This window comes from Passer domesticus, chromosome 4 (assembly GCF_036417665.1).
Source record: "Passer domesticus isolate bPasDom1 chromosome 4, bPasDom1.hap1, whole genome shotgun sequence".
Lineage (NCBI taxonomy): Eukaryota > Metazoa > Chordata > Aves > Passeriformes > Passeridae > Passer > Passer domesticus.
Window position 1 is genome coordinate 26,422,182 of NC_087477.1, and position 27,965 is coordinate 26,450,146.

The 27,965-nt window shown below is 40.9% G+C and overlaps 1 protein-coding gene across 2 annotated transcripts in view; it reads left to right on the forward strand.

The window, feature by feature from the left end:
• Window positions 1-27,965, forward strand: part of NR3C2 (nuclear receptor subfamily 3 group C member 2) — a 189,184-nt gene that overhangs the window by 119,402 nt on the left and 41,817 nt on the right. For both annotated transcript variants that reach the window (XM_064416687.1, XM_064416685.1), the window contains one exon: window positions 19,807-19,923. In XM_064416687.1, coding sequence (XP_064272757.1) covers window positions 19,807-19,923 — 117 coding nt within the window. The remainder of the gene's footprint in view (window positions 1-19,806; window positions 19,924-27,965) is intronic.

The following is a 27,965-nucleotide window of genomic DNA, read 5'->3' on the forward strand; positions in this document are numbered from 1 at the left end:
GCTCTCTAGGACAGAGGAGGACTGAACCCAAAGTTTGGAACTCGCTGTTGCAAAACCTGCATAAAACTGATGTGCTCCTGTGTGGTGGAAGGGACAGATGGCAAACAATTCCCACACTGTCACAGCAGCCAGGCTGGTTCCAGAGCAGGGTGAGGGGTGGTGTTAAAAAAGGTAACGTTGCTTTCCCAGGGACGCCTGAACGATGCCGTGTGTGGGAGCAGGGCTGGAAAACCGAGCTGGAAGGGTTTTGAACAGGAACAATCCAAACTGTGGTTTGGAGGTTTACAAACCTTTTGCATGCTCTGCACAAGTTCTCTGATAAGCCTCTTCTTGATTAGGCTGGAACAGCTTTTTTAATTTAAAGCTAATGCCTGTGGGGAAGAAGTGCAATAGTTCTGTACTTTCAAAACTTGGGCATTTATGCAAGTTTCTTATAAGCATTTTAGGAATCCAACTATATCATTCCATTTCTGAAAGGACATTTTTTGTCTTGGGTGTTTAGCTGTAGATGAGTATTATTATATGTATTTCACAGACTCGTGCTCTAATTTTTTTTCTAAGAATAATTATATATTTGGAGCTAAGCATTCAATTATTTATTCATCCATTTTACCACGTGGACTTAGCAAATGGACTTGTGTTAGCCTATACACCATATCATGCATGCAAATTCCACTCTTAACAATGCTGCTTGAAATTATGTAAGCGATAGGTGCTAATTTTCTCTGATACAACAGAATGTTAATGATGGACTATTGGGAAAAAATAATAAGAAGTACTTCTTAGCTTGTGTGCACTGGCATACTAAACTATTCATAAAATTAAAAAAGGAGAATGAAAAGACACTAACCTACTTAAAAAATGATGCCTTTTACTTGCAGTCTTTTTAGTGATGACAGGAAGAGAGTATTCCTACAGTGATAGTTTCAGGAATATGGTGCTATCAGGTTGTGCAGTATTTTGGGTGAGGGTGGTTGTTAATGGCTTTGTATGCAAGGTGTAAACAGCCAGACAGTTGAATTCTAGATGTTCAAGTGGTTTATAGAGCCCTGAGAACTACGAGTAGTATTTCATATTCCATACTTCTGCACTGTCATCATGCAGGTAACTCTGTGCTGAATGTAGGGCAGCAGGCAATCTGTCAAGTAGACTATATTTTAATACAGGAACATTGCATATAGCTTTATAAAATAAATGATGGTGCTGGAAAATAGTGCAAGCACTTGAACACAGTGGTTTACACTGAGCTTCATCTTTTCTTGCTTCCCTTCTGTTTCATGAAGGAATCCACTTCCATGTAAGAAATTTAGAAAGAATACCTAGCAATTATTCCATGTAAATTATTCATTTCAATGTAGGAAGAGGAAATATGGCAAGGATGAGCTCTTTCACTGACTGTTTAATAATAAAAGATCCTTCATGGAAAGCTTATGAAAAAATGAAAGACATAAAAGCACAAGCAAAACATATGTATTAGTACATGCTAAAAGCTCTGTAATGAGACAAAACAGGGTTGAGCAGCAGAGGGGTTTTGAACAACATTTGGGTAAATTTGCTTACTTGAGCATCCCTTTTTCCATTGAGTTAGAAAATGTTCCAGAAATAGAAAACTGAAGGACAGTATCATCTTTCTGAAATTCATTTCAGCCCTTCCTATTGCCATTCTCACACTCTGTATTTTCTATTACCATTCCACAAAGAAAGTGAGAAGGTCCTTGTTAATGTTGCCATTCTTTGTGTCCTTGAAGCCTTCAATAACAAACTCACAATGCAGGAACACCTGTTTCCCACAAGAAATAAGGTGGGAAATGCTGTGTGTGCTTCTACAGCCCAAGGTGCCCACTCAGATTCCACAGGGAAAGGTGGATCTGAGGTATTGCCAGATAATGCAAGTGGGACTAATCCAAAATCCATATGCAAGTGCATTATGGGGATTATGCAATCCTTAATCCTAAAATCAGTATGCCTGGGAATTTCTTGGAGGCTTCACTTTGAACAAAGGTTGTCAACTGAAAAAAATGTGGGAAATCCTTAGAATTAAATTATTTCCACCCAATTGTGGGACAAATGTAAGATTTCAGCTGGAATCAGAAACAAAGGTTTAGGGAAAGAGGGAAGAAGGGCCTCTGGCATCCATCAAGGGGCACAGAGCAGGCCACAGCAAAAACAGTTCTCCTGTTCCAGACATAGAGGTCACGCCTTACACTGGCACTTGCCAATACTAATAAAAGAAGATTAAAGTGAGAGGAAGATACTTGTTCAGAAAAAAGCCCTGGTGCTCAGGCCCGTCATGTCTTTGTCACACACTGAGCTGGCATGTGCATGTTTAGCTCCTGCTAAACATTGTGTCCTTCTGCTGGGCTTTTACCATTTGCTCTCTGTGCTTCCTCAGCTCTCTGGCTCTCATGGGAGAAGGGTTTACAAACAGCAGACTTGGAAATGTGAGGAATAAGTGTGACAACCCAGGCCTGAGGGACACAGGGGCCACATGGATGAGCCTGTGAAGGGGCAGAATAACAAATCTGATTAGAAGGGAGGGCAGTCAGGAAGAATTTTGGGGACAGGGGTCTAAACAGGGCCACCTGCTGCAGTACAGCAGCTGTCCTGGAGCATGTTTCAGTAGGCTGCTGAAGGCAATCTGTTGCTTTCCTTTTGTCCTTTACTCTGGGACTTTCTCTCAGTTAATATGTACAGTGCAGGTATTATGCTTATTCACTATTTAGTCAAATTTATTGCAAGTATTCATTTTTATTAATCAGCCTGTCAGGGTTTGGGGTTTTGTAGGGAGTTTTTAGGTGTTTTTCCCTGAATGTAAACATGGTGTACCTTTTGTTTCCTGGGAACCCTTGACCTCAGCAGAAGCGTGGCTGCTCAGTGCTCGATTAACTGGGTTAATTCCATTTTGCACAACTATAACTAATGGCCATTTAAAACTGCCAGAAGCCACCGTGGGTTTCTCCTCGTGCCTGACCCTGTTGGGGAGCAGCACATTAATCAGTGCTCTCTGTCACGGTTTATTGCTTCATGATGAGGGTTAACTGACCACTTCCTAGGAATAATGAAAAACAGAGGTCAGCAATCACTGGCTGAGCGGAGAGAGGAGCTCTTCCCACTTGTGCTTCTACTCTTTCGTCCTCGGGCAGCGACAAATGTGTCCGCTCCACCGCTTCAGCATGAACACTTATCTTTAAAATTCATCTTAATTATACATCAATCCCTGTCACATGCTTACCCAATTGAAACAATCAAAACCACTGAGCCAGTTACCTAATTAAAGTCAGTGTAATCATATTTGCTGGAAAACACTGTTCTCTTCGGCAGAGCCTGCTTCGGGAGGGTGTTCTTGCAGCTGCAGTGTGGATGCAGCACTGGAGCTCCCCAGGCCAAACGTTTTGGTGATGGCTCAGTAATCCGTGTCCCTTCCAAGCCCTGTAGTTTAATTCCTGTGTGCAGATACAGCAGCTGCCAGAGTAACCCTTACCTGCAGCTACCAACGGATGCTGGCTCACAGATTCGTGCTGAAGGATATTTTGAGTTTTATTTTTCTCGAGTCTGTAGTTTTGCTGGTTGTGGTATGTGCAGGCTCCACATGCATGGGATGTCAGGCCAGCTGCTGGGCTGGGTGGCCTTGCTGGCCAGTGGCACCCATGGCAACATGTGCACAAGTTGCCCACTACCTGTGCAGGAGGTATTTGAGCAGGAAATATGTCCTGGGAGCAACAAACCTCGTTTGTCTTTCTCCCTTCAGCTATGGGGCGTGTTTACTCTGCCTCTCAGCCTGCACTTTAGGGCTGTGGGGTGTGGGATATGCTCCTCTGCTCAGTGGTTAGGGTCTTAGAGCACCATTTCCTCTTCCTACAGAGTTTTAGAAAAGCAGAGAATGTAAATTGCAAGCCAGGGGTTGTCATCATTTCTGAAGGTTTTTTGCTGGAGGGGGAGAGGTAAAATGGGATGTGTGGGACATCCATCCCTTGCGGCAGCACTCCTCTGTTCCAGCAGCACGACAGAGCCCTGTGAGACCACATAGGTTTCTGTTACCCATAACCTGGGGGACAAACAGGTTACTGGGGACAGGTTTTTGGGGACATTTTTGCATCCATAAGTTTTTGTGGCTGCCACCAGCTGTTTTCCCTGTGCTTATGGAGAGCAGCAGAGGGTGGCATCAGGCTGTTTTGGGCTCACCCCTGAGATAGGCTGATCAAGTCAAGTCCCAGGGACCATGAAAGCTTGGGAGCCATAGGTACCTGTTCCAATTTCCTCACATGGGGACCTGTACCCCAGCCAGCTGCATGTCCGCCTCCTTGGAAAGCAGTCTCTTTTAAAAATGTTAAACAGCCAGAAAAATCAAGCTATGGGAGTGACAGGTCAGGCTCAGTGCATGAACAGACATTTATTTTTTGCCTTACTCTTTGCTTGCCTTTGCTTTTGCAACCTGTGCCTCATTCCTCTTTCCTCCAAGCTGTTCCCTTGCTGCATCTTGAGAGTGTGATGGGGATTTTCTGCACGTAGTCCCTGTGCCAAAGCATTGCCTGGCACATGGAAGAGATGGCTGGAGCACAAGCTCAGCTCAGACCCTCTGCCCTGGTCCGTGCTCTTTGCAGAAGGGAGCTTTGGAGGTTGGCAGCCAACCTCCACCAAAACCTTTGCAAATCATGTCACGTACAAACTGCAACTTTTCAGTATTTTATACTGTGATCCGTTATAATTTTAAGTGATAATGTATGAGATGGCAAAAGGCACATCTGTGGTATCAGAGCAGTGATGCTTCAAAGGGTCTGTCTCAAAGTGTGAAGGCTCTTGAGCTTCTCAAATATGTCTGTGAAAAATGTAACACGGGAGAAAACCAACATGTTCCTCCCTACCCTTATTCACAAACTTACTTTGCACTAAGCTCCGTGCTTCTAGCTGATACATTCTTACTCTCACAAAATAATATTCAGCCTCAGGCTGACACACAGCATGGAAAATTTCAGCCCTAACTGCTAATGTGCGGTAAAGTTATAAGCAATAGAAAATGAGGTCTTAAAATGAGAAGTGTCAGGCAACCTTAACTATATGTAGACCTACCATATTCACTGATGATAATTTGGTTTTTGACAGATTTCAACCAATTTGCAGATTCATTTTGACATATACTATACAGAGAAAGGGGGGGGAAGAAGTCCCTGGTGTAGGACTCTCAGGCTTATAAGTATGACTTTGTAAGTAGTCAAAGCAGTGATCAACCACACAGTCATTTTACCTTCTGCCAAACCTTCAAAACTGTGCTGCAGAACGTCCATTAAAAAAAAAAATCATAAGGTAAAATCAAGGCACCAGTGCACTGAAGTTGAGACCTGTTCGCTTCGTGCTGTTCTTATTTCATTCCATGGGTCTAAATGTAGTTTGCAGAAAAATGTTGAGTTAATAAAAATATTGCAAAAGTTGTAGCTTAAAGCTTGCATTGCTTGCATAAACAAAAGCCTCAGCTAGCATGCTATTCAGGTATGCATAGCTAGCACAGTTTTAGTAACAAATGCTGACTTTCCAGTAAACACTGCAGACTTCTATTTTGTCTCTCATTTATGGACTAAGGATCTGTCCAGGGTATTTTTCCGGAGCAAAACTATGAACTTGGCTTATTTGGATCATAAAGAAGTGGTTTTAAGCCCAAGCCATATGAAGGGGTTTCACGTGGCAGTGGAGGGGCACAGGGTTAGGATAAGATTTAAGATAACATTTCTGGGTGGCCTCGCCTGCTGGTACAGGGGCTTGGGAATTCTGTGTGCCCAAACATGGCTGTTGGCCTGGAATGTTGCTTGGAGATTATATAGCAAGCTGCATCCCAGCAGGCTTGTTTGCAGCTGGGCTTTGCTGGTTTTTTGGCTAGTTTTTTTGGTGCTTGGTTGCTTTGAGGGTTTTTTTTCCAGATCACATGCGAAACCTATGTGAATGGTAATCACCCGTTTCCTGGATCAGGCTCTGGCAGTCTCTACATGACTTTTAAAGTGTCTTTCAGTAGAGCCCTGCTGACAGCTCAACAGTTATATAAAATGCTGCCTTCCTAAAAATCACTTCACAGCAATGTCAGTGTGTGAGGAGCTAGGCTAATCCAGTTACTTTCCCGCTGGGATATAATTTGTCATTTTGCAGAACCGTTCCACCTGGCTTACACAGTCTGGGGTAAAAATGTTTGCTTAGTCTTGTCTCTTTACCTGGACAGGATAACTTGGTGCTATATATGTTTGTGGCAAAGACTTGTATGGGTAAAACTGCTTTTATTGAACAGTCCTGTTGTTTTACAGACAATAAACTTGAGATGTGAATAAACCTTTTCATTATCAGCAGTAAAATGTGAAATTTCAAGCAACGCAATCTCCATCTTTTATGGTAGCTCATTTAGTCATAATTAATTCCTGGGAGGATTTTGATAGCATGTAGCCTAAATTTTTTTCCTTTCCTTCATCTTACTCTCTTCCATCAGGTCAAAAATCTTTGGCTACTCGGTAATAAGGCTGGGCACATGCTTAGGTGCCCAAGACAAAAGGGCTGAAGGCACATGACTGGAGACTTGAACTGGACTGTTATCATTTCCCGTCTCTAATTATTAGAGAAGCTACAGGCGGGTAAAGGGCTACTTTAAATTTTCTGGGTAAATCAGTCCCTCTGGCTTCTAATCATTTCCGTTCCACTTCTCTGGACTTCCTCCAGTTTGTTTATATCTTCCAGTAATGAAGTGCCTGAACTGCATACAATATTCCAGGTGTGGCTGTGAAAGAAATGCATGAAGAGAGCACTGCCGTGCCAGCCTGCCCCACTGTGTGATGCTTCTACAGAACAAGCCAGGGGTCTCAATGGCACTTGATTCACCTCTGACACATTGCTTGTTGCATTCAGATTATCCTCATGTTCCTAGGTCTCTTTCAGCGGTGATGCTTTCCAAATTTTGCTTTGTTACTATGCCTTGTTAACTCTTTATTTTGGATTTCTCCCTTGGTACGTGCCGTAGCATTTTTTTCCAACTGCAATTTTACTGCTTGTTTCCTGTCTTTGCTTCCAATTTTGCTACACCTCTTTGTATTACATTTCTGTCCATACTTGTGCGGCAACTCTGCCTCTTTTCTTCCTACTTCAGTGACGTCCCTCTGATAGTTCACAGGATATCTTCACAGTGTGATAAACTCTGATTTTGGCAGTCGCTTATCCTCAGTAGGAATTTGCTGTAGAAATACTTAATGACAGAATTGCTATAGGATCTTTTCATCATGTACATCTTGCCAGATAGTAACAATAAACTGGATTCTAGATTTCCTTCTCACTGTATAAACAGCCTTTTCAGGTGAGGCGTAGAGAAAGAGAGGGGTTAGTGGATAAGAAATGTAATGGATAAAATGAACTGGGCATTGTGCATCAGTAAATAAATAAAATACATTTTCTACATGAGTGCATCTCCCAGTAGTGTTTCCACTTTAAAGGAAGTATCCTGATCTGCTGGGTGGCTCAGCACCTTCAGGGACCATTACGTTGGAACTCTGAGGGGTAAGGATGCTCCTGGAGGCAGGAGGACTGTGCTGTGCTCAGGAGGGAACTGCCAACCAACTCACTGTTTTTCTGCAAAGGGATAGTGGATTTCTTATGCTGGTGGCCTCACTTCCCCTTTTACTTGGTGTAGGCATCTGAACTTGGGCAAATGGACTTTTCCTGGTTGCATCAGCACTAGTATAGAGAGGTCTTCTGTCTGTACCAGCCTCTCCAGGCTTGGAGGGGCTGTAATGGCAGAGCAAGTCAGGCTCTGATTATCTTTTTGTGGGTCCCTTTCAAAAATGAGTTCACTTCCACATTTTGCCTTGTCTACTTCAGCTTAGGTCTTCTGGTTAACTAAAGGTCCGTCTGTCTCTTTGGAAGCCCCTCAAAAACCAGCAACCACCAATCTTTCCACATAACTTTTTAATTATTTCTGCATGTGAGTTTTGGCTGTGCTCCAACATTGAAATCATTATGCTGTTTCAGAGTGTAAATAAGTGGGACTGGATTAATAAATTGTATGAAACATGGTGCCACACTTCATTATAATCCACTTATCAAAGTGGAAAAACCTTTTAGTACATAAAGTGCATCTGCTTTTAATTTTCATTTTGATCTTTTCTTTGTGTGTTTTCAGACACAAATGCACATTTTCAGGGAGGCTTTTAATGCTGCTGCCTGGCAGTTTCAAAGTTACTTCTGAGGATGGCAAAACAGCCTACCAATTTGGGATGTATAAGGAGAGGCATAGGATTGGATTATTCTCTCATAATTATAAACTGGGGTGCAATACATCACAAGGAAATCTGGCATAAGCAGAGGGCAAATTTTGTTTATCTATGTTAGTGACCTTTTTAAAATTTCCACTTTCTTAATGCAGATTTTGTCATTTTTACTTACAAAGTGTATTTCAGATGAATGGTCTTTGCCTTTAATCACTCTCATTTTCCCACGATGAAACAATTGCTTTTGATGCCAGTAGTGAAACTCACCTTTTCCAGAGTGCAGAAACACATCATGAGCCACGTGGAACTGCAGTTAAGCCCCTGCCATGGCTTTGCACTAGGGGACCACCACCCTCATCATCTCATTCCTTCCTTGACCTCTCCTGCAAGCCTCAGCTCCAGGAGCTGCTCCTGAGGACATTGGACTCTGTCCCTGGCTGATTTCTATCATTTTAATGAGCAAATTGCTGTATTCTATGAAGATTAGTCCAAAGTATTTTCGTGCTGTTGATACATTTCTTGTAAGCAATGACATCTCATTTCACATCAATTTGTATTAAATAGGTACTTGCAGGAAACTAAAATGAATTCAATCTGCTTAGTATTACTGGAATTCTAATTATGAAAAATGAACTCTTAAAAAAAAAAATCTGTGTCCAGACCTGCCTCTTGTGAAGTTAAATGGGAATAGACTGAGGACTTTCTGATTTTGTTCTTTTTAAATGAGTTGAATGCAGAGAGTGAGGACACATACCAGGGAGGAGCAACAACTCTAATCCAGGGGGGAATTCTGGATATAAATTTGATATTAATTCATCTTTAGTTTTCATTGAGCAAAAAAATGTTGAAATAACAATTATCACAATTAGGCAAGGTGCTCTTTGAAAGTAATTATATTTATGCCTGAGTTATGATGTATTTATGTCCCAAGAGAATTGTTTTTTCTATTGTCTTATGCCTCCTTTTTCATTTCTGTTCTCAGTAGCCACCATTATTGGGGCTGAAATTTGACACATTCAGTTTTACCTGAATATCCATTCCCTTGTAGAAAAAGGAAGGTCTGATCCCTTCAAGATGTCACTCTGGCATATGAATTACGTGTCTGAGAAGTTTTGTGTGCTTTAAAAGATGTCTGCCTTGTTTGCTTTTAACTCCCAGTGGCAACTTTATATGTGTTGAAAATGTCAGATGCAGAGCAAGTCATCCGTGGCTTTAGTTGTTCAAGACCTAGGATGATTCCAGTGTGCAAGTTCACCCCTTCATATATTTCTGTGGCCAAGCAAATTGCAATTCCTATGGAAAAGGTGCAGAAATGAGGGCATGGATCCAGGACCCTGCATGGTGGCTGTCACCATGGCAGATTTATTAATCTCTTTTTTTATCTCTTAGAGGTCATTCTTGTGCCACAGTTGAGGTGCCAGACCCAATGTGCCTGGGTGAGGGGAACCATGGGGGTTTTACTTGTGAGATGAGCTCCTGTAAAATTTGGGGCAATTAGGCCAAGCTTTGGTTTATTGGTGTTTTTGCTGCTATGTGATGCTTTGCTCAGCCTCTTGAGGTTGGATGAGTAAGCAAAGGATGAAGTGTTTGTTTTCAGGTCCTGTTTAGGGGTTTTTGGAGCAAGGGTTGGAGTGGACTGAGACCTGTGGCTCTGCAGCCATGAAATTCTGCACCCTCTTTGGGTAATGGTACTTGGAAAGATGTGCTCATCCAATTAAAGATGAAAATAGTGATTGTAATTGGTGTAGTCTCTGAATTTACACTCTTTGGTTTAGATTGTTACAGTATTTTAACACTAAGCATACTGTGAAATTTCATTATAATTGTCAGATCTTTTTTCTACAGCCCCCTAATCCTCTTTCTTCTTTCTTCAGATTTATCTGGGTGACAGAGAGCTGAGGTTCCTGATAAAAAACAAATGGAGAGAGAAAAAGAAGAAAATAAATAGGGAGACAAATACATAGTTCAAAGGGTAAATCAGACTTCTTCTCAAAAAGTCAGCAAACAAATGCAGAGAATTTTTAAGTTCACTTTGGTGAGCATCTGATATTACTTTGGTCAACATTTCTGTGTTTGGGATCTCAAGAGACTGTGCTAAAAAGTCTCTCTTGTGATGGTATTGCTTGCAGCCTTTAAAAGAAAATTATTACTGACCAGGGTTCTAGTGGAAAATATTTGACAACGTATGTGCTGGCAATATTTTAAATTGTTGCTATTATACATAATAATATTCATTATTATAAATTTAGCATATTTCCAGACTGAGCTGTAGTAAACTGTACATGAAAAATGCAAGAGAAAAATATGCTTTGAAGATAATGTGTCATTCACACAGAATAAAATTTGTGATCTGCTGAGCATGCTAAATGCAAGAGCACAGCAGACTTGAACATCAAAATGTTTGCAAAAACCAAAGGGCAGCTAGTTTTAAAAACAAAAAAATTAACAGAACATTTTCACTGAGATCAAGAGTTGGGGAAAGTTTAACTTTGTGAAACAAACAGCCTATTTTTCTAGTAATATAATTTATAAGTAGCATGCATCTTATTGAAGGAGTCAGCCTGGAATTACAGATTTTAAAATGGAGGTGCAAAACACAGAATTAATGCTGTGCATTTTGATTTTTCTGTCTGTCCTATGAGAAGTTATCTCTTGGTTATTACTGCAAAGATAATTTGTTACATTAATATACCAGCAGGATGGTGGGGCAGACACAGAAGTTTGGAGGAATCAATAAAGTGTACCAGGCTTCAGGTATACTTGCAAATATAAATATTTTTGTAGAGGTGAATAGTTCAGTACAGTGTTCACTGAAGGAGCATGGCTCAGGGAGCCACAGAGTCATTCAGAAATCCTCACATTACCAACTAGTGCTCCATATTCCAGAATGCTCCCCCCACACCTCACTCTCAAACACTCCCTTAAATGAACTTGATATTTCACACAAATGTTATTTTACACTGAGTGTTTCCTGAAATCCAGTTGAAACAGTGAGCTATTTGTAGAGCAGGATACTACATCGTGTATCCGTGTAGCAGATTGGCTGACCACTTTATGTCAGCAAAAAATGGAAGGGCATTTCAGTTGCAATTTAAGATTTTTGCATTGCACTCATTTTAAAAAGTCTCTTCATACCTTTTAGACCATTTCTTGTATGTTCAGATTTTCCATTAAAGCACCTGGAATTTTGTAGTATGTTAAGAATGCCTTATCAGATTTGTAGCATGGGAGAGCAGTATTAGCCATCATGCATGCAACATGATCTCTTGTAAATCTGCCTCTGCAGATAGCAGCATTTAGAAACTTCAAAATATTCAGTTGAAAATTAAACCAAACTGAAAATTTGGAAACTTGATGTGAGAGAAAATGCTGCAAAGTATTAGATGTGTGATTTTGTCAAAACATCCTCTGAAGCTCAAATTCCACTCTCTGTATCACTGTATCCATTATAATCTAAAATCAAAAGTAATTGAGCTGAAAACTAGTTTCAAAACAGAAACAAAATTATTTCACTTGATAGCAGGATTTTTTTGGTATTTGTAGATATTTTTCCTTGGTTTTCATCCAAAAGAGATTTCCAGTGCTGTGTGATTTCACTGAATCAGAAATGCTTTGCAAAGATCAGGTTTTTCCTGTTCCTCTTCTGTGCTAACAACATGCCCTTTGACCACCTGAAAAGGGAATTATCTTGTAGTCTGACATGTGGCTGTCTTCAGGTTTCCAGCAAGCTGAACTGAAAGATGGTCCTGAGGATGGTCTCAGCATCAGTTTGGGGCATATCGGAGTATTCCTGTTGGAATAACAGGATTGCTGGAGCACCACACAGAGGCTTGGAGGGGCTTTCAAAATTCTGCAGTGTGTTTTAAGCATGGCATAAGAAAATGTGCACGTGGACCTTAAATGTGAGGCGCTCACATTGCGCTCTCTCATCTCGCTGCCATGAGCAGGTTTCATCCCTGCTGGATGGTTTTCTCCTGCAGAAAATAGTAGCCTCTTTTGGGCTACATCCCATGCTCCCTTGCCAAATTTCCTCTCTCCTTGATCCCTCTCATCGGTGCCCTTTCAGTCTGCTTAAAATAGTGAGTGAGAATCATTTTTATAACTTCTCATCTCCTTTGCCAGGGTCACCAGACCATTCCAATTGTTGTTGTTAGCCTGGTCTCAGCCCAGTGTGGAGGCAAGCTTCCAGAGAACGTGAAGGAGCAGAAAGAAGACAGTCTCCATGTAAAGATTGGCAGAGCACTGGAGTCTGTGTTCTTAGGTGTGTGTGTGTAGGGAGTGGGTAAATGGCAACTCAAAAAGTTTTGCATATGAAGTTTGCATTTTTTAAAAAGTTTTGCATTTTTGCATATATGTCTCCAGCATCTGGAGACACAACCCTCCTTGCTCCACTTCCAGGAAAAAAAGGGGAATCAGCTTTGTGTGTGTGGTCACCACTGGAGGAAGCTCTGGTAGGTCATCTGTGTGCCTGTGCTTTTAAAAAAGCCCTTGCTGGGTTTTGTGAACCCTGCAGGAAAGGGTTCTGTTCAGACTTAGTTTTTATCCCCTGCCATCAGTAATTTTAATATTCTTTGCTTCAGTGTATCCAATCAGGTGTAGCCATACCTTTAACTGCAGTGTAAATGTGCCCTGTGAAATCACATTTATTGGCTGAACAGAGGAAATAATTCATTTAGAAGGTAAATGAGAAGACTGAAGAAAGAGTTACAGAACAGGAAAGGGGTAAAAGTCTCGAGGATGAAAGTAAGTTAAAAAAAAAGGTTGGAAAACAAATTTTATTGAAGGAAAGAAAAGGGAGGGAGAGTAGAAAGTAAGGAGACTTTAGAAAAATATCATTAAAATGGCAGATAAAAAAGAATCCAGTAATATAAAATGGTAGAGAAAGTGAAAGATATCTTGGGACCTAGAAGTAGCAGAAGGTAATTTAGAATGAGAAGCAGGCAGGAAATATCCCAGATCTGATGAATGTTTTGCCAAAGTCAAAACAAATTTTAATTAAGCCTCTAATTTATTATAAAGGAGGGAAAGCTCTTAAATTCTTGTTTCAGGGAAGAATTTAGATTATACCTATGCTATAAGCATGCTGTAATAATGTTAATAATAGACCAATATTGTCATCTTGTCAGATACTGGCTTGGTCTGCAGCTGAAAAGCGTGTTGTCTGGGAATGATAGGGTCTGTGGAGTAATAAGGGAGATAAACCCTGAATTTTGGGAAACCTTGAGATTCAATATCTGAAATGCAAACCCAGAGCATTCTCTATGTAAAATGAAGGGGCAATATTCATATCTAAGTCCTGTACCATGGCTGTGGCATTTATAAGCTTATTCTGCTACATATAAATCTCAACATGAGGAATCAAGTTTATTAGTTTAGCGTGGCCAGACTGGACTGGTTTAAACAGAGCTGAGGAAGTTAATTATCCAGCGTCTCAGGTGGGTCTGGCAATGAGTAACTAGCCCTGGAGAGAGGCACTGGAGCTGTGCTGGGGGGACAGGTCCTGCTGGAGTGTGTGGATGGATGGCCGGCTGGGAGGGACTGCCATAATCTCTTTCCCAGGTTGTTCGAACCAGTTCAAGAGCAGTAAAACAAGGTTATGTAATTGACATGTGATGTAGCCTAAAATAGTGACTGCAAACATAGGCTGCTGTTGCTGGGCAGTTGTCAACTGCTTTAAAAAAAAAAAAAAGGCAAAAAAAAAAAACCAACCCAAAACAAAAAAAAGCGCCCTCAACTGTATACCAAATGGACATTTGAAATGAAGATGCAGTTCTCATTTCCATTGACTAGCAGGCTTTTTTTTTTTATTGCAAGAAATAGGGACATTGTGAAAACTGAAATTTGAAAAGAGTCGTCATCATACTTATGATGTTGATCTATTTGAGAGTACCTGCCTGCTGCAGATGGTGAAGTGAAAACCTCAGGTATATGCAGTTTGTCCCTTGATAGTGCGATATGACTCCTGTCAAACAGGAAATCCATTTCTGGATGTGGAAAATGATTGTGACAAGTCTTGCCAGCAATTTCATTTGTATACTGGCCATCAAAAGATAGAAATATTTCATTTTTAGTAATTGAAGGAGCTTATATGGATATAGAGACAAAACCTGGGAGGGTTTCAGAGCTGGTTTAAAGGAACACATCACATAGCTCAGTGAGCACAAATAAGAGGTTGGGATGTGCACATTTTGTGATTCCTTGGTGTAGGAGGCAAAGCCCTTCATTAGGGCTCTACCAGAAAGCAGAAAAACCTGGTGTTAAGTTCTGTTTGCTGACCAGATATTCCCGAGATGAGAGACTTGCTTTAGAAAATCCTGATGATTTTTTGTAGCTTGTTTGCTTTGTCTTTAGCAGGGAAGGTCTGTGGCTCAGTTGGAAGGGATGCACAGGCAGAGCTTGTGCAGTCTGACAGGCTGGTGGGTAAAGGGAAGGGACAGTGTTAAGAAATAAATGTTCTTTATTCCATAAGGCTTTTATATGTATCACTGCTGGGGAGATAATCTTCCCAGTTGGGAAATATTCCAGAACCTAAGCACTTATTCCAGCCCAGAAGCTGCAAAAGGGATCCTAGCTCTCAGCATGCAGATCTGCAAGGCAGGGCTGGAGGTGGCTTCCAGCTCCTCTCTCCTCAAACCCTGGAAGAAGTCTTGGCTTTCTGGCTGCCTGCAGGGAGAAGACAACTCTGCCTGCAATTTTCTGAGTCAAAGTATTAATTCTCATTGTGGAGGAAGAAGGGAAATTGGGACATTTTATATGCATTTTCATGTGCCTCAGTAATACACTGTCTTAAAAGCTGAGCTTTTTTCAAGCTACTTTTGCTTCATTTGGTCCTCAGCTGCTGCTCCTGCTTTCTCACTTTGCTGTCCCTTTGTGAGATTTCTGCAGCCTTGGTACCCAGGGCACATTCCTGTTTCAGACATCAGACCCCGAGTGGATTTTGGACTTTTTCTTTGCCTCCCTCAGTGAATGTGTGTGTGTGTGGACCTAGAAGAGAACAAAGAGAGCTGCCTGCCCAGGTAAAAGCAGGAAAGAACATGTGGAAGGCAGCAGTGCCCCAGGAGAGGAGCCGGTCGTTAGTGACACACAAGTGAGCGTGAGTCAACAACCTAATGCCATTGCCAAAATCCAGCTCTGGTCCAGGATTGCATTAGCAGGGCTGCTGTGTGTGCAAGATGCAGGAAATAACCATTTTATTGGCTTTAGTGATGGTGAAACTCAGCAAGAAAAATGTGCCCTGTTTTAGGAAAGAGGCTGGAGGAGAATGGGAGGAATTGACGACAGATTCAGGAAACATGACCTGTGAGGAGAGATTGAGAGAACTGGATTTGTTTAGCCCAGCAAAGGGATGGGGAACATAAATCTTTTGATAGGCAGGAGATTGTTGTAAGAAGGTGGTGATCTATTACTCTGAATGTCTATGAGGGGGGACTATGAATATATCTTCCTGTCACAAAATATTCGTGTTTGGGGGAAATGTAAGGGGAAAAAACCACAACTTCAGGGGTGCCTATTCACACAGGGCTTGTAGGTTGTAGGGAAGTTGCAGAATACCTTTTCTCAGTAGATTTTAATACAAATAGAAAACTAAAAACCTGCCTGAACTGTTAAGCTAGTCTTATCATGCTTCTATGAGTGGGCTTGAATTAAACAGTCTTTGGGTCCTCTTCCAGCACTACGCTTTTCTCCTTACAAAATTTAACATTTGATCATAGTAGTTGCTATTTTAACAAGAGAACAAAAATGTAGAATACTCATTAATGACTTGCAATTCCTGACTTAGACTTCAAAAAACTGGAGGGAAATAATTTTTTTTTTAGGAGGAAGATAAAACAGGAGGAACGTTTCAGAAATTTCTTTGCTTTTCTAATTTTGCCCTAGACAGGAACTGAAATAATACTGACAAGAAATATCTACATCTCATTCCTTCTGCAGCCTTACCTGTTGGGAAGCATGGCAGCCCTTGGAGTGCAGCAGTGCTCTGCACACATACATAAGTTTATCTTAGCCAAGTCAGTTTTGGGGACTGGTGACTCAATCACTGTAGTGGAGTTTTAAAATGGGGAAAGGCACAACTTCTGCTGTAGCCTCATTTTGGCAGTAATTCCTAAGCCAAATAAGAACAGCTTTTTCTCCTCCCCTTCTTTATTGCTAAATTTTGCTTATTCAGGAAAACTCAGTAAGAGATAAGACTGAATTTAATGAATACTTCCCTTTTGTTTTCTTTTTCAAGCCTGTAAAAGCAAGGAATTACAGAATTTTTCGAGGTGAGAGGGTTGAAAACATTAAAATATTTTTGTGTGTACATTTGGTTGTGTCATTTTGTGGTATGTGGTGGCACAATAACCTGGAAAATGCAAACTTGAGTATTCCTCTAGCTCTACTGCTAAGAGAAAAGATCTCACTTTCTTCTTAATGTGTAACTGTGTGTTACATATTCGTTATTTATTTAGAACAGGAAAACTTTCCTCACATCTTTGGTATCTTTGTATTTCAGATGGAACAGGAATTAGCTGCTTTAAGTGCTCTTAATGATGGCATAAGTAAAAATTACTTTCATCTTAATGCATTTAGCACATGGGAGATGAGAATTCAATATCTGCTCTGTCACTTTCCAGCCCACTTGTGGGTGATTGAACGGGATAAAAAGAACAGCTGGATTAAGCTAAACATAAACTGCACAAGGCAGATCAATAAATCTCTTGCACGAGTTGGAGATCTCGCAGCACAGAAACATCAGCCTCTCTTCAGGGTGGCCTCCTCCACCTCTTTGAGGTCCTGAAGAGCCCTGCAGGTCCTGAGAGCACTGCATCAATTCCAGATACGTCAGGTTTGGGTTTGATCCTGAAGTTGAGGGGCCTTTGTGAGGCACAGATGGGACATACTGATTTGTTATGGGTGTCTTTGCTTTGCTGACTTACTTTACAAAAGCAGTTTATTTGAAATTAACCCTATTTGATTGCATGGAAGACTGAAGCATTTTTTTTTTTCATTGCAGATGTTAAATGAAAAACTGTTCATTATTTTATAGCTGTACTCTGCATAGGGGGTTTGTTGGAATGTTGATCTATTCTGGCTTTTTAAAGTATTTTCAAGTTACTTTCATTAATGTAAACTTTATGATGGCTGTGGTTTTTAAGGAATGTCTAGAAATTTTAAAAATTGTGAAGATTTTGTTTGTTGTTTGCCTTGCTTACTGGAAAAGCTAGTTATAGATTTTGTACCATACATTACTACTCAGAAATGCATGATTCAAAAATTGATGAACCTTTACTAAGTTATGTTTTCTGAAAGTATTTGATCTAGAGTAGATAGGTCACAAAGCAATAATTGCAGACTACCAAAAGAATTTGAAGGGTGATTTATGGAATATTCTGCTCTGGTGGAAATATTTCTTAGGAAGTCCCATTGTGACAGTGTTAGAATCAAACATTACCACAACATTTAAAAATGCAATCCAAGTAATTATCCTGGATTATAAATGGGAACTTTTGTATTAAACCCATTAGATTTTTAAAGCAGTAGTGAAAAATGTTGACTTAACAGGTATACATTTTTTTAGCACAAACTGCCTTCAGGGTAGTTCTGCAAAGGGGTTCATTTTGCAGTGTTGGAGCTGACTTGTCTTATTAATAGCCTGCACCCGCCTGTGGAAGCCTAAAAATGGTATTGCAGTAGTCTGATGTACAAAGGACATTGTACGAGTACTGAGCAACTGCACCTGCATTCCTGGCAGAAAATAACCATTTTTCCCTTCTCCCTCCAGAAAAAGAATTATATGCCAGTATTTGTAAGGACATGTAAACCATCTTTATGTGTATATAATAATTTTAAATGCTTTTGTTTTCTCCTTTTATGTTACTTCCGTGCTGTCTGTGTGGTGGTTCTTTAGGGGATGTGCTCAAGTCAGTTCAGAGCAAAAATATAAAGAGGAATTAAGTTGACTCTTTTCTTTCTTGTCTTTTTGTATTGATCACATAACAAATTAAGCATTGTGTGATACCCAGGTTTTCATTTTGTGATTAGCTGAGAATGTTGTATTTTTCTTGTTTAGCAGGCCTGCTTAAAGGCCAGCTGATAGATCCTGGTGCTGTCACTATATTGTACAACTTGATTTTATGCCTTGTGTTACTTACTCTTCAATTATTTTGAAGTTTTGTTATTTTTCATCTGTGTCACAGTGCTAGGTAAAGTCCCTTAATAAAACCCTTACTTGCCCATCTGCTTGTTCTTTAAACATCTAAAGCATTATCTAAATGATGATACCTTTGTGATACTACTGTAGCACTTCACTCACTCAAATGAGATCATTTTTCTTTGTGTGAGATGCTCAGAAGAGATTCGAGAAACATCCCAAGTTTCAGTTCACTGTCTAGATACATTGTAAGGCTGAAAGGAGGACAGGTGCAGAGATAGAAAATGACTTAGCTGAAGTTTTAAGGCAAATTCCTGAAAGAGCCCAAAGCAGAAGCCAGGTCTCCTGTGTGCCATGAATATTCTCTTTATCTTTCCCGTGGAAGCAAATGAGTTTTGTGGAAAATAGCTTGGCAGACATATTTTATGCCTCTTGTCCTACATCAGCTCTGTCCCCTTGTGGATTTATCTGCATCTTCATTCCCTCTCCCTGCACGTCAGCCCCTGCTCATTCCAGTGCAGCTCTGCTCCTGACTTCTTCCAGGGCTTCCCCTCCTCTCCTACAGCTGCTCTTTCCTTTGGTCGTTGGCTGCAACTTCATTTGCACATCTCTTGGGTTTGTGCACATTTGTTCTGGCCACCCCAGATCCCTGTGTGCCACGTCTGGATCAAGGCAGCTAAAAGAATCTCCTCTCACTTCTGCTGTCACGCTGCACCAACCCTTGCAGCTTCCTTTGTTCTTCCACATCAAATTCAAGCACCAGGCTTTGAAAAGGCCACATGATAGTGCTCTTGCCTGAGACACTGCATTGGTTTGCTCCACCTGTGTTCCTCCATGGAGCAAAATGCCTTTTGAGTCCCAAGTTCTGAAATGCCAGCCTGTTTCCCTGGTTGCTGTGTAGTTCCCTTCTGCATTAAATACCTGCTGTCTCTTCAGGAGTGCTTCTGTGGGGCTTTACAGAAATTAAATAATATAGTTGTGACTTTAGCCTGGTTGAAGAGAGTGGAGTATATGGGGAAAGTTAACCTCTGCTGTGCATTTCTGCTTTATATCCTGAACTTCTTCAGCATGAGAATGTGCTCAAACTTAGAGCTGTTAGACTGCTCTGTGATACAGCACACCTAAGAAGATCTCAAAAATCTCAAACCAGTTGTTTGTTTTTCATTAGAAGAAAAATTCCAGTCCTGTTTAGGAAAAAAAAAAAAAAGTAATGAGTTCTCTCTTGAGGGTGACACCAAAACTCCTTCCCAAATTAAAAAGAAGAGATGCTCATAATAAACACCCATGATAACTCACCAAGATCATTTGGAAAGGGTAAAGAATGGAGTTTGAAGTGTCTTCAGTAATAAGAATCTCAAAATGAGAACAAAGCAGCAGAGAAGAACAAATTGGAATTATGTAAATACAGCCTCTAATAATAATACATTTTATTTTTGCTTCATTCAGGCCAGCACAATTACCTGTGTGCGGGAAGGAACGACTGTATAATTGATAAGATTCGGAGGAAGAACTGCCCAGCCTGTCGATTACAGAAATGTCTGCAAGCTGGAATGAATTTAGGAGGTAAGCAGAATATTAATAGTTCAGTCTCTTAATTTGATTAGCTGAAAACATTGGAAATGTGCAGCCTTTTTATAGTTCTGGCAGCTGCATAATCTCAGAAGTTTTAAAGTGGGATTATCCTGAAGAAGTGCTTAATAGCTGATAAACTCTATTGTCATTCTAAATTGGGGTTTGGAGGTGCCTATTTTATGGCACAGAAAAAAGAAAAGTGGGTGTTTTATGATGACAGTAATTTTAGTAGAATACCATAAGGTAAAAATGTTAAGGTTTCAACTATTGCATAGTTTTTTGGGTTTTTTTGGGTTGTTTTTTTTTTTTAATGAGCATTCTCCTGAATACTGAAAAATGTGTTACACCATCGTGAAAGCAAATTCGCACATAGTGAAACCTCTTAACTTCTTTGGTGCTTATTCAGCATTTTTCTTGATTTTTTTTCTGTGACTGTAAGAATGTGCAATAATTTTGATGATGTTACTGCATTGTTCGTATACCAACAACAGCAAGGAAAAATGTTTTTTACTAATTATCAAAAGCATACTGAAAACAGTGTGATAACAAAACTTATAAGAGGTTTTTTCCTGTTCTAATCTTTCTTTGGTAATGGCTATGTGTTTCTGTCTGTGCTTCAGTGGATTTCCTGTCTCAAACCTGAGCAAATACTCTTACAAATGCCTTTTTTCCACCACTCCTGTGTTTAAGATGTTGTCTGTGAGCAGGGGTTTGGATACTGCTGCAGGTCCTTTCCCTGATCTACAGGGTTACCCTTCCCTTAGAGTGGTTTCACTGTGCAGAAAATTACAACATGGTCACATTAATTCCTCCCTATCTCAAAATTAACTTTTTGTCCTCCTGGACCTATTCTCCTAGCAGCTGAGTTTAGTTCTACAGACTGAGCTGCTTTGTCTTTCATAGGTTATGTGCAAAATCCTGGTCCCTGCCTGCTGCCTTTTTCTACCTCCCAGACTTCATTTTTCTGTCTCCTGGCAGAAGTACTCAAAAAAGCCACACCTTACTTTTTCAGAGTAGCCCAGTTAGGCTCTCTTTCAACCCCCCTCCCAATTTTGAGATACTACATTGCATCCTAGGCCCCTTATTTCCTTTTCCCAAGGGAAAACAGGGCCAGATTATGGCATGCTGGGGAGGTGACAGCTTTCCCTTGGTCTTGATCTGCACTGTTCAACCTGCCAAGGGAAACAAAATGCCTTTGTTTGATGAAGCAGGAGCTCCATGGTAGCAACTCCTTCATCCCAGAAAACTAGTGCTGAAAATCATTGTGGAGCAGGGAGGTCAGCTCTCTGCAGTGCTGGGAATATTGCTGCATTCTGCTGGCAGCTGGTGTAGGGCATTCCTCCTGGATGTGCCCTGTGCAGTGCCAGTGGAGCTCCCGCAAAACCCAGGGCTTGAGAACCTTAGGAAACAGCAGCAGGAGACACTTCATCTGCAATGTCATGAGTTCATCCCTGTGATGTCCAGGTGGGTTTCAAAGGATGTGTTCACATTATGTCCTCTGCAGAAAAGCAAGGAGGAGGGAAACTTTGCTAGAGGGGGCTCCTTCTTTTTTTCTTTTTTCTTCTTTTTTTTTTTTTATACTGACTGGAATGCAGTAAATGAGGAGTGCATTGAAAAATCCTCTCTTTTGTTGGAGCTTGGTAGACTGCTGGAAATCATAATAGCTTTGGGTCCCTCACTACAAGAAAGATGTTGAGGTGCTGGAGCAAGTCCAGAGAAGAGCAGTGAAGGTGGTGAAGGGTCTGAAGCACAGATCTGATGAGAAGTGGCTGAAGTAGCTGGGTTGTTTAGCTCCTTAAAAAAAGAACTCAAGGGAAGCCTAATCACTCTCTACAACTGCCTGAGGAGGGAGTAGCAAGATGTTGATCAGTTGGTCTCTCCTTATATGAAACAAGCTACAAGATGAAAGAAAATGGCCTTAGGTTGTGCCAGGTGAGGTTTAGATTGGATTTTAGGAGAAATATCTTCATTGAAAGGTTGGTCAGACACTGAAGTGGGCTGGCCAGGGTGGAATTACCATCCCTGGAAGTGTTCAAAAAACATGCAGATGTGGCACTTGGGGGCAAGGCTTAGTGGTGGACTTGGCAGTGCTGGGTTAGCAGTTGGACTCGATGTTCTTAGAGATCTTTTCCCAACTTTAATGTCTGTGACTTTGACCTGGAAGGCCAAGTCTGCCTCTGCAGTGTACAGCTGGCATGCAGTTGAGATTTGCAGTTCAGCTGTTTCAGTGATTTTCATCTCAACAGCACAGAGAAACTTCAGGGGAAATTCTCACTCCTGATTTCATCCCTTTATGCCACATAAAGGAGCCAAAATGTGATAAAGGAGGTCCTTCCGTCACTGCCATGAATGAGATGGCAGAGGAACAGTTCTGGATTTCCATGCACTGCAGTGCCTTCTGCTTGGTCAAAGAGGGAAAGTGCAGGCTGGAGGGAGAGGTAAAGCACTCTCAGCCAAGAGGCAGCATTGCTGTTTAGAGAGCCTCAAGGGCTCCCAAATCGTGCTGATGGACCTTCCAGCCTTTGAGCCAGCCCAGCTCTGGCAGGAAATGCTGAGAACTTAAGGACTTTTCTTTGCTTAGGCCATCTGTCTCCAGTGGTGAGCTCTGCATGGGGCATCAACAGCATCTCAATTTTGGGAGCCTCTGTGTGCTGTTGCAGGGCATTTCTGATATGTTGGAGTTCATAAAAAAAAATGGAGGTGGAAATGATAAAAAGATATATTAATTCATATTTAATAACTGTGCTTTCAAATAAAATTCCAAGTTTGGTGCTAAACATTTTTTCATATTTAGCTTGAAGAGAATGAGTAAGGTCATATTATGAAGATACATTGTGGGTAGTAGTTTCATGTGATCAGTCTGTTTTGCCAAGCATATACATTACTCCAGTAAAAATGGGCTTTTTACCAGTTTCTAGCTTGGACTTAGAGGTAAAATGGGCAAGTATGTTATTAAGTAGTATGAACAGAGAAGGTAAAAATTAATTTATAAATGCAACTTAAAGATCTCTTTGCAGCAGAGTAACTCTGTTGCTGCGACACACTGCACTGTGCTCTTGGTGGAGTAGGGCCAAGCTCAGCTCTCACCCTCCAAAGAAAAGCAAATGTAAAAACAAATCCCAAATTGTATCAGAGGTGCTGATGTGCTTGGTTCATGAGAAATAAAGTAAGATGATAAGCAAAATGGTCATCAGCATAGCTCAGGGCTAGAAAGTCTGCAAGTTGCTGAAACCATGGGCATTTATTTTCTGCTTGTACATAACTATGTTGTTTTATCCCCTCATTTAAAGAAAAAAAAAACCAAAAAAACAAAACACCAAACCTCCAGTGGATCCAGAAGAAATGTTGGATTAGGGAACAAGGTCATGTCTCCCATGGGCTGGAAAGTCTCCCATGACTCTCGTTTGCCACCCTCCCCATGTACAGATGGGAGTGAAGGACCCCAGGCTGCCCCCACACAGCTCCTCCCACTTACTGAAATAGTGGGGTTATGAAGCAAATTTTGTAATTTCACAGTTTGAGATTGTCTTCCTGCTCTTACTGAAGATACTAATCTCTATAATGGAAAACTGGAAATCAGAAATAGTGTTCCATGTTTCCTGCAGCACATGTTTGCACAATCTCTGATTAATCTACTGATCTTTTTTCTTAGGGTTCTTTTTTCTCTTTTGGTAATATTCTTTCTCAATATTTTTTAAATAGTAAAATAGAGTGCTTTTGTACTTTGTCAGTCTTTCCGTTTTGTTTTGATGGCATGACTTCTACTTTCCAGCATGCTAATTTTTTTTTCTAAATTAAAAAAAAATATCATTATTTTGACTGGTGGCAGCATGCCATGATTAGGCACCTTGTAAAAAATATGTGTAATTCAGTGATACAAAATGCACCTTTTTGTGAAAGCTCAGCCAAAATAATTTGGCAGTTCTATTGTTTACCTCCACGTTTTGTTTGTTGAAATATTGGAGCATTTTCTAAGCTCTTACATCCTTTAATAATCTTTAGAAAATTATTCATCAAGTCAGCAAATAATTTACCTAATTATGTTATTGTCTCGATTTTTGTTTTGATTTTATAAGAATCTGCAACCTGTAATTTCTGAAAAGCTGAAGTTGCCGAGTATCACATTAAATCATCCTTCTCATTTCTAGAAGGTATGTGTGTGCTCTGCAGACAGCTATATCCCGTTTGGCAAGTAGGATTCCAAAACTTTTTTGGGAATCATATTTTGTTTGTTGTTTTATTATCTTTTTTTTTAACTCCAGTGACATATGCTAGGCTTAATTGTTGGAAGAGATTCAGACTGAGCAACTGCACTATGAAGGTATGCTGGCCCATTTTTGGTTTATGCTCTTTTCAAGATTCTGTAATTAATTTTCAGTTAATTACGGACCAGAGCGACTTCACGGATTTGGGAAGTTTCTCCCAGCATACACTGTGATTGGATTTGGCCAGGCTCTTGCTATCGCACGAGACGTTTTCGTTTGGCTCCTGCCTCAGTTGTGTCTGTCCCCGTGGTGGCACTGGGGGTGTCACAGTGACACCTTGGCACGGGGTCTTATGCCACCACCAGCTGCATCCTGTAAGGCAGCAGCCCCTGGGATGTGCCCCGCATTGCCACCAGGGTGGCACAGAGCCTCCTGTGTCACTCCCATGTGCTGGAGCCTGGAGAATGGGAATGCTTCATGTGGCGTCACTTGAGGTGACTGCCACCCTCCTTCCTGGGCAGATTGATCCTCACACCTTGGTTGGAACCTGGTGGCCAGGCATCCCTCCCTGTTCTGCATGTTCAGAGAAGGTTCCTCTTCTGCCATGGGATGTGCTGTACGTGCGGAGGGGACAGAAATGTGTGGAAAGATCAGCACCATGCAGGGCTGGAATCCTTCCCTGCCTCAGCTCCCCTGTGAAGCACTGCCGAGACTTCCCAGGATTGGTATCCCACAGCAGTGAGGAGCAGCTTGCTCAGGGACCCTTTGGATCTGGAAGGGACATAAAATAGATTTCACCTTGCAAATTACACAGTTCATCATTCTGTCTGCAGAGGCTGCCTGTGAAATCCCAGTCTTGGGTCCGCATACATTTACATATGTAAGACACTTTGTGCACAAGATGCTGGGTGTGATTTGTAGGCTTCACTGGCAGATACCCTTATTTTTTATATATTGAAATATTTCAATAATCTGAAAAATAGGTTAATTAAGATGAACAGTAATAAGATATCATACTTCAGCTTTTTGCCCAGCTTACTGTTTTCTATTTAAGAACTCATACTAGTAGCATTTTAAATTGCACTATTAATTTCAGTTGCTGGAGCTTATATGTTTTATATTATCATTGTTCGTATCTTTTTGAGAAAAAAAAAGAAAGAAAAAATTTGAAAACCTGGGGAAAACATAAATACAGCAGAAGTGTATCCTCTTAATTTTCTTGAGAATTTTCTACGAACCATGATTTCATAAATTGTAAAGGAAAATAAACCCCTTTTTGTAAGGCACAAGCAATTTGAGGTATACATATGGTTAGATTTTATTTTTCATTTAAACTTTAACTGCAAAGTATTTTGAAATGCCATTAACTTTAATGCATTTTTATTTGCATTTATTATGTAGCATTTTCTTCTGAGGGAATCCAGTCAATTTTTTTGCTTGAACATTCAGCTGGGTTTTTATCAGTTCTTTCAACAGACCTTTAAAGACACCAGCAGGTTGGAAAAGACCTTTAAGTAATAAACAATACTATTTAAGTAATAAGTTACAAACAAATAAATAATATTTAAATAAGTAATAAGTAATAGATAATAATAAGTAATAGATAATTTGCCTGTTGCTTATAAACCTGCCATTGAAGACGTTATAGGAGCCAGTTTGTTCAGCAGTTAACTTTTCCTGCTTACTCCATGTGTAGTGCTCTTGCCCTGCTGTTGGTGTGACCCTCTGACTTTCCAACTTGAATAATCCTCATAAATGGAATGTTTAGATTGGATGTTAGGAAAAGTTTCTCCACTGAAAGGGCTGTCAAGCTTTAGAAGAGGCTGCCCAGGGAAGGATGTTTTCCTTCAGAAACCATGTAGATCTGGTGTTTAGAGACATGGTTTAGTGGTGGACTTGGCAGTGTTGGGTCAATGGTTGGACTCAATGATTTTGAAGGTTTTTTTCCAACCTAAACAATTCTGTGATTCTTAAGTATTGTAAATCACTATGAAAACAGTCACATGCAACAACTATTAAGAAATTATTTGTGAATGACAGTTAAAAATGCAGAATTTTGAAGAGGACTGGTAATGTCAGAGTAATCTCTTGGGCATCAACTAAAAGCAATATTGAAAGTGTGTCCTTGTATTTGGCATTTTGCTGATGATTTTATTCTGTGTGCAAAGGCAGCTGGAGAAGATGCACTGTAGGGGTTCAAGAGTCCACACCTCACATCCAGCAGTCCCTGATCAAACTCCTAATCGGGTTCATGCTTTGCTTTTTCACGTTTTCCTGGTTCCAGCTCTCCCTTCTGCAAGCACCAGCTGCCAGCAGCATTTGTCTTGTCTCCAGGAAAAGCCTTTCAGGCTTTTGGTGGGGGGCTGCTGCACTCCAGACTTCCCATTCTATCTTCTGGACTCTCCACTGTACCATTCAAGGTACAGTGCACCTTGCACCAAGCACCCTTGGCTGTCAGCAAAGGAGCCGTATCCCTGCTGGGCTCCTGCTGGGAGTGTGTGTCCCAGCCTGCCTCATGTCCTGCAGTGCTGCTGTGCACACAGTCTCTGGGGGTGCTGTCTGATTTTGGCTGTGCAGCACTCCCTGTGCAGGCTCAGAGACTTCTCTTTCCCCAGAGCTTCACATTCTGCACATGGTGCCTTGCTTTGGTTCAAAAACACAAGATGGGTGATCACAGTTTTCTGAGAGGAAGATTTTCAGCATTTCTCAAAGTTGTTACGTGCAGCTCTTGGTGGTGTTTTGTTTTTTCCTGAATCACCAAATTATCACTTCCACAGTGATATTATTATTACAGTTTCCTTCCACAGTGCTGTAAGTCCATATCCTTTTTATTCTTCCTCACAGTAAAAGCGTAGTCTTTGCTGTGAAAATCTGCCTGTGTCTCCTGTTCCTCTTTTTCCAGAGCTGCTGGTTGTCACCAGAACCCTTTAGAAACCTGTCCCTGTGGTTTGTGATGATGTGTTTCCATTACTCACTTCCCCATCATGAGAGAAGCTGTAGGAGCAGGAGGAACTTGTCCTTTTCACCGAGCTGTTGCTTCAGAGAATTTCCACCTGAATAACAGGGCATGAAGATTTAACTTCCTATGCTTGCAACAACCTTGGCCAAAGTAGGGTGGGCTCACAATGCTGAATTGTGGTTTTTGTTATTAATCTTATTTTCTGCTTTTTTCTCCCCACCAATTCTCAAGTGCATTTTTCATTTTTTGTATCTGTGCTTTCCATTTTTTGGATCTGTGTTTTGCTAAAATAAGTGTGAGGTGTGGCAGGCATACCTGGCTCAAAAAGCAGCCCTTGGGGTCCAGTGGCAGTAGAAAGAACATTTCCCAGCAGGTTATGAAGAGAACATGGAGCACATTTAAGCCTTAGAAATACACAGCAGCGAGAAGCTGGTGTTTAACAAAGAGGGAGGCAAGGTGAAGGCACTGGAGGGAGTGTTTCTAAATCACCCAGTACACATCTTCCTGCACACTGTGGCTGCTGATTTGTGTGCTTTTGTGGTTCTCTGCCATCAGCTTTCTCAGATCATACAGATGGGTGATGGTAGAGATTTGCCATTACCCCGGAAAATGGTTGATATTACCTACAGAGTGTTTTCACTAATGTTCAGGGTGATTTATTAAAGCAGGAGATTAACAGGGCTATACTCTTTTTTCTTTTTTAATGACTAATCATGAACTAGATGGTGAAAAATATGGCCAAGATGACTGCAGAAGATAAACAGCCTGGTCGTATTTCACAGGTAGCTTTGCTGTTCCGGGAAGTGGGGTAGATAATTTCTAGAAGATGAGGGACAGAGACCAGCAGCATTCAATCTATTAGGAGTAAG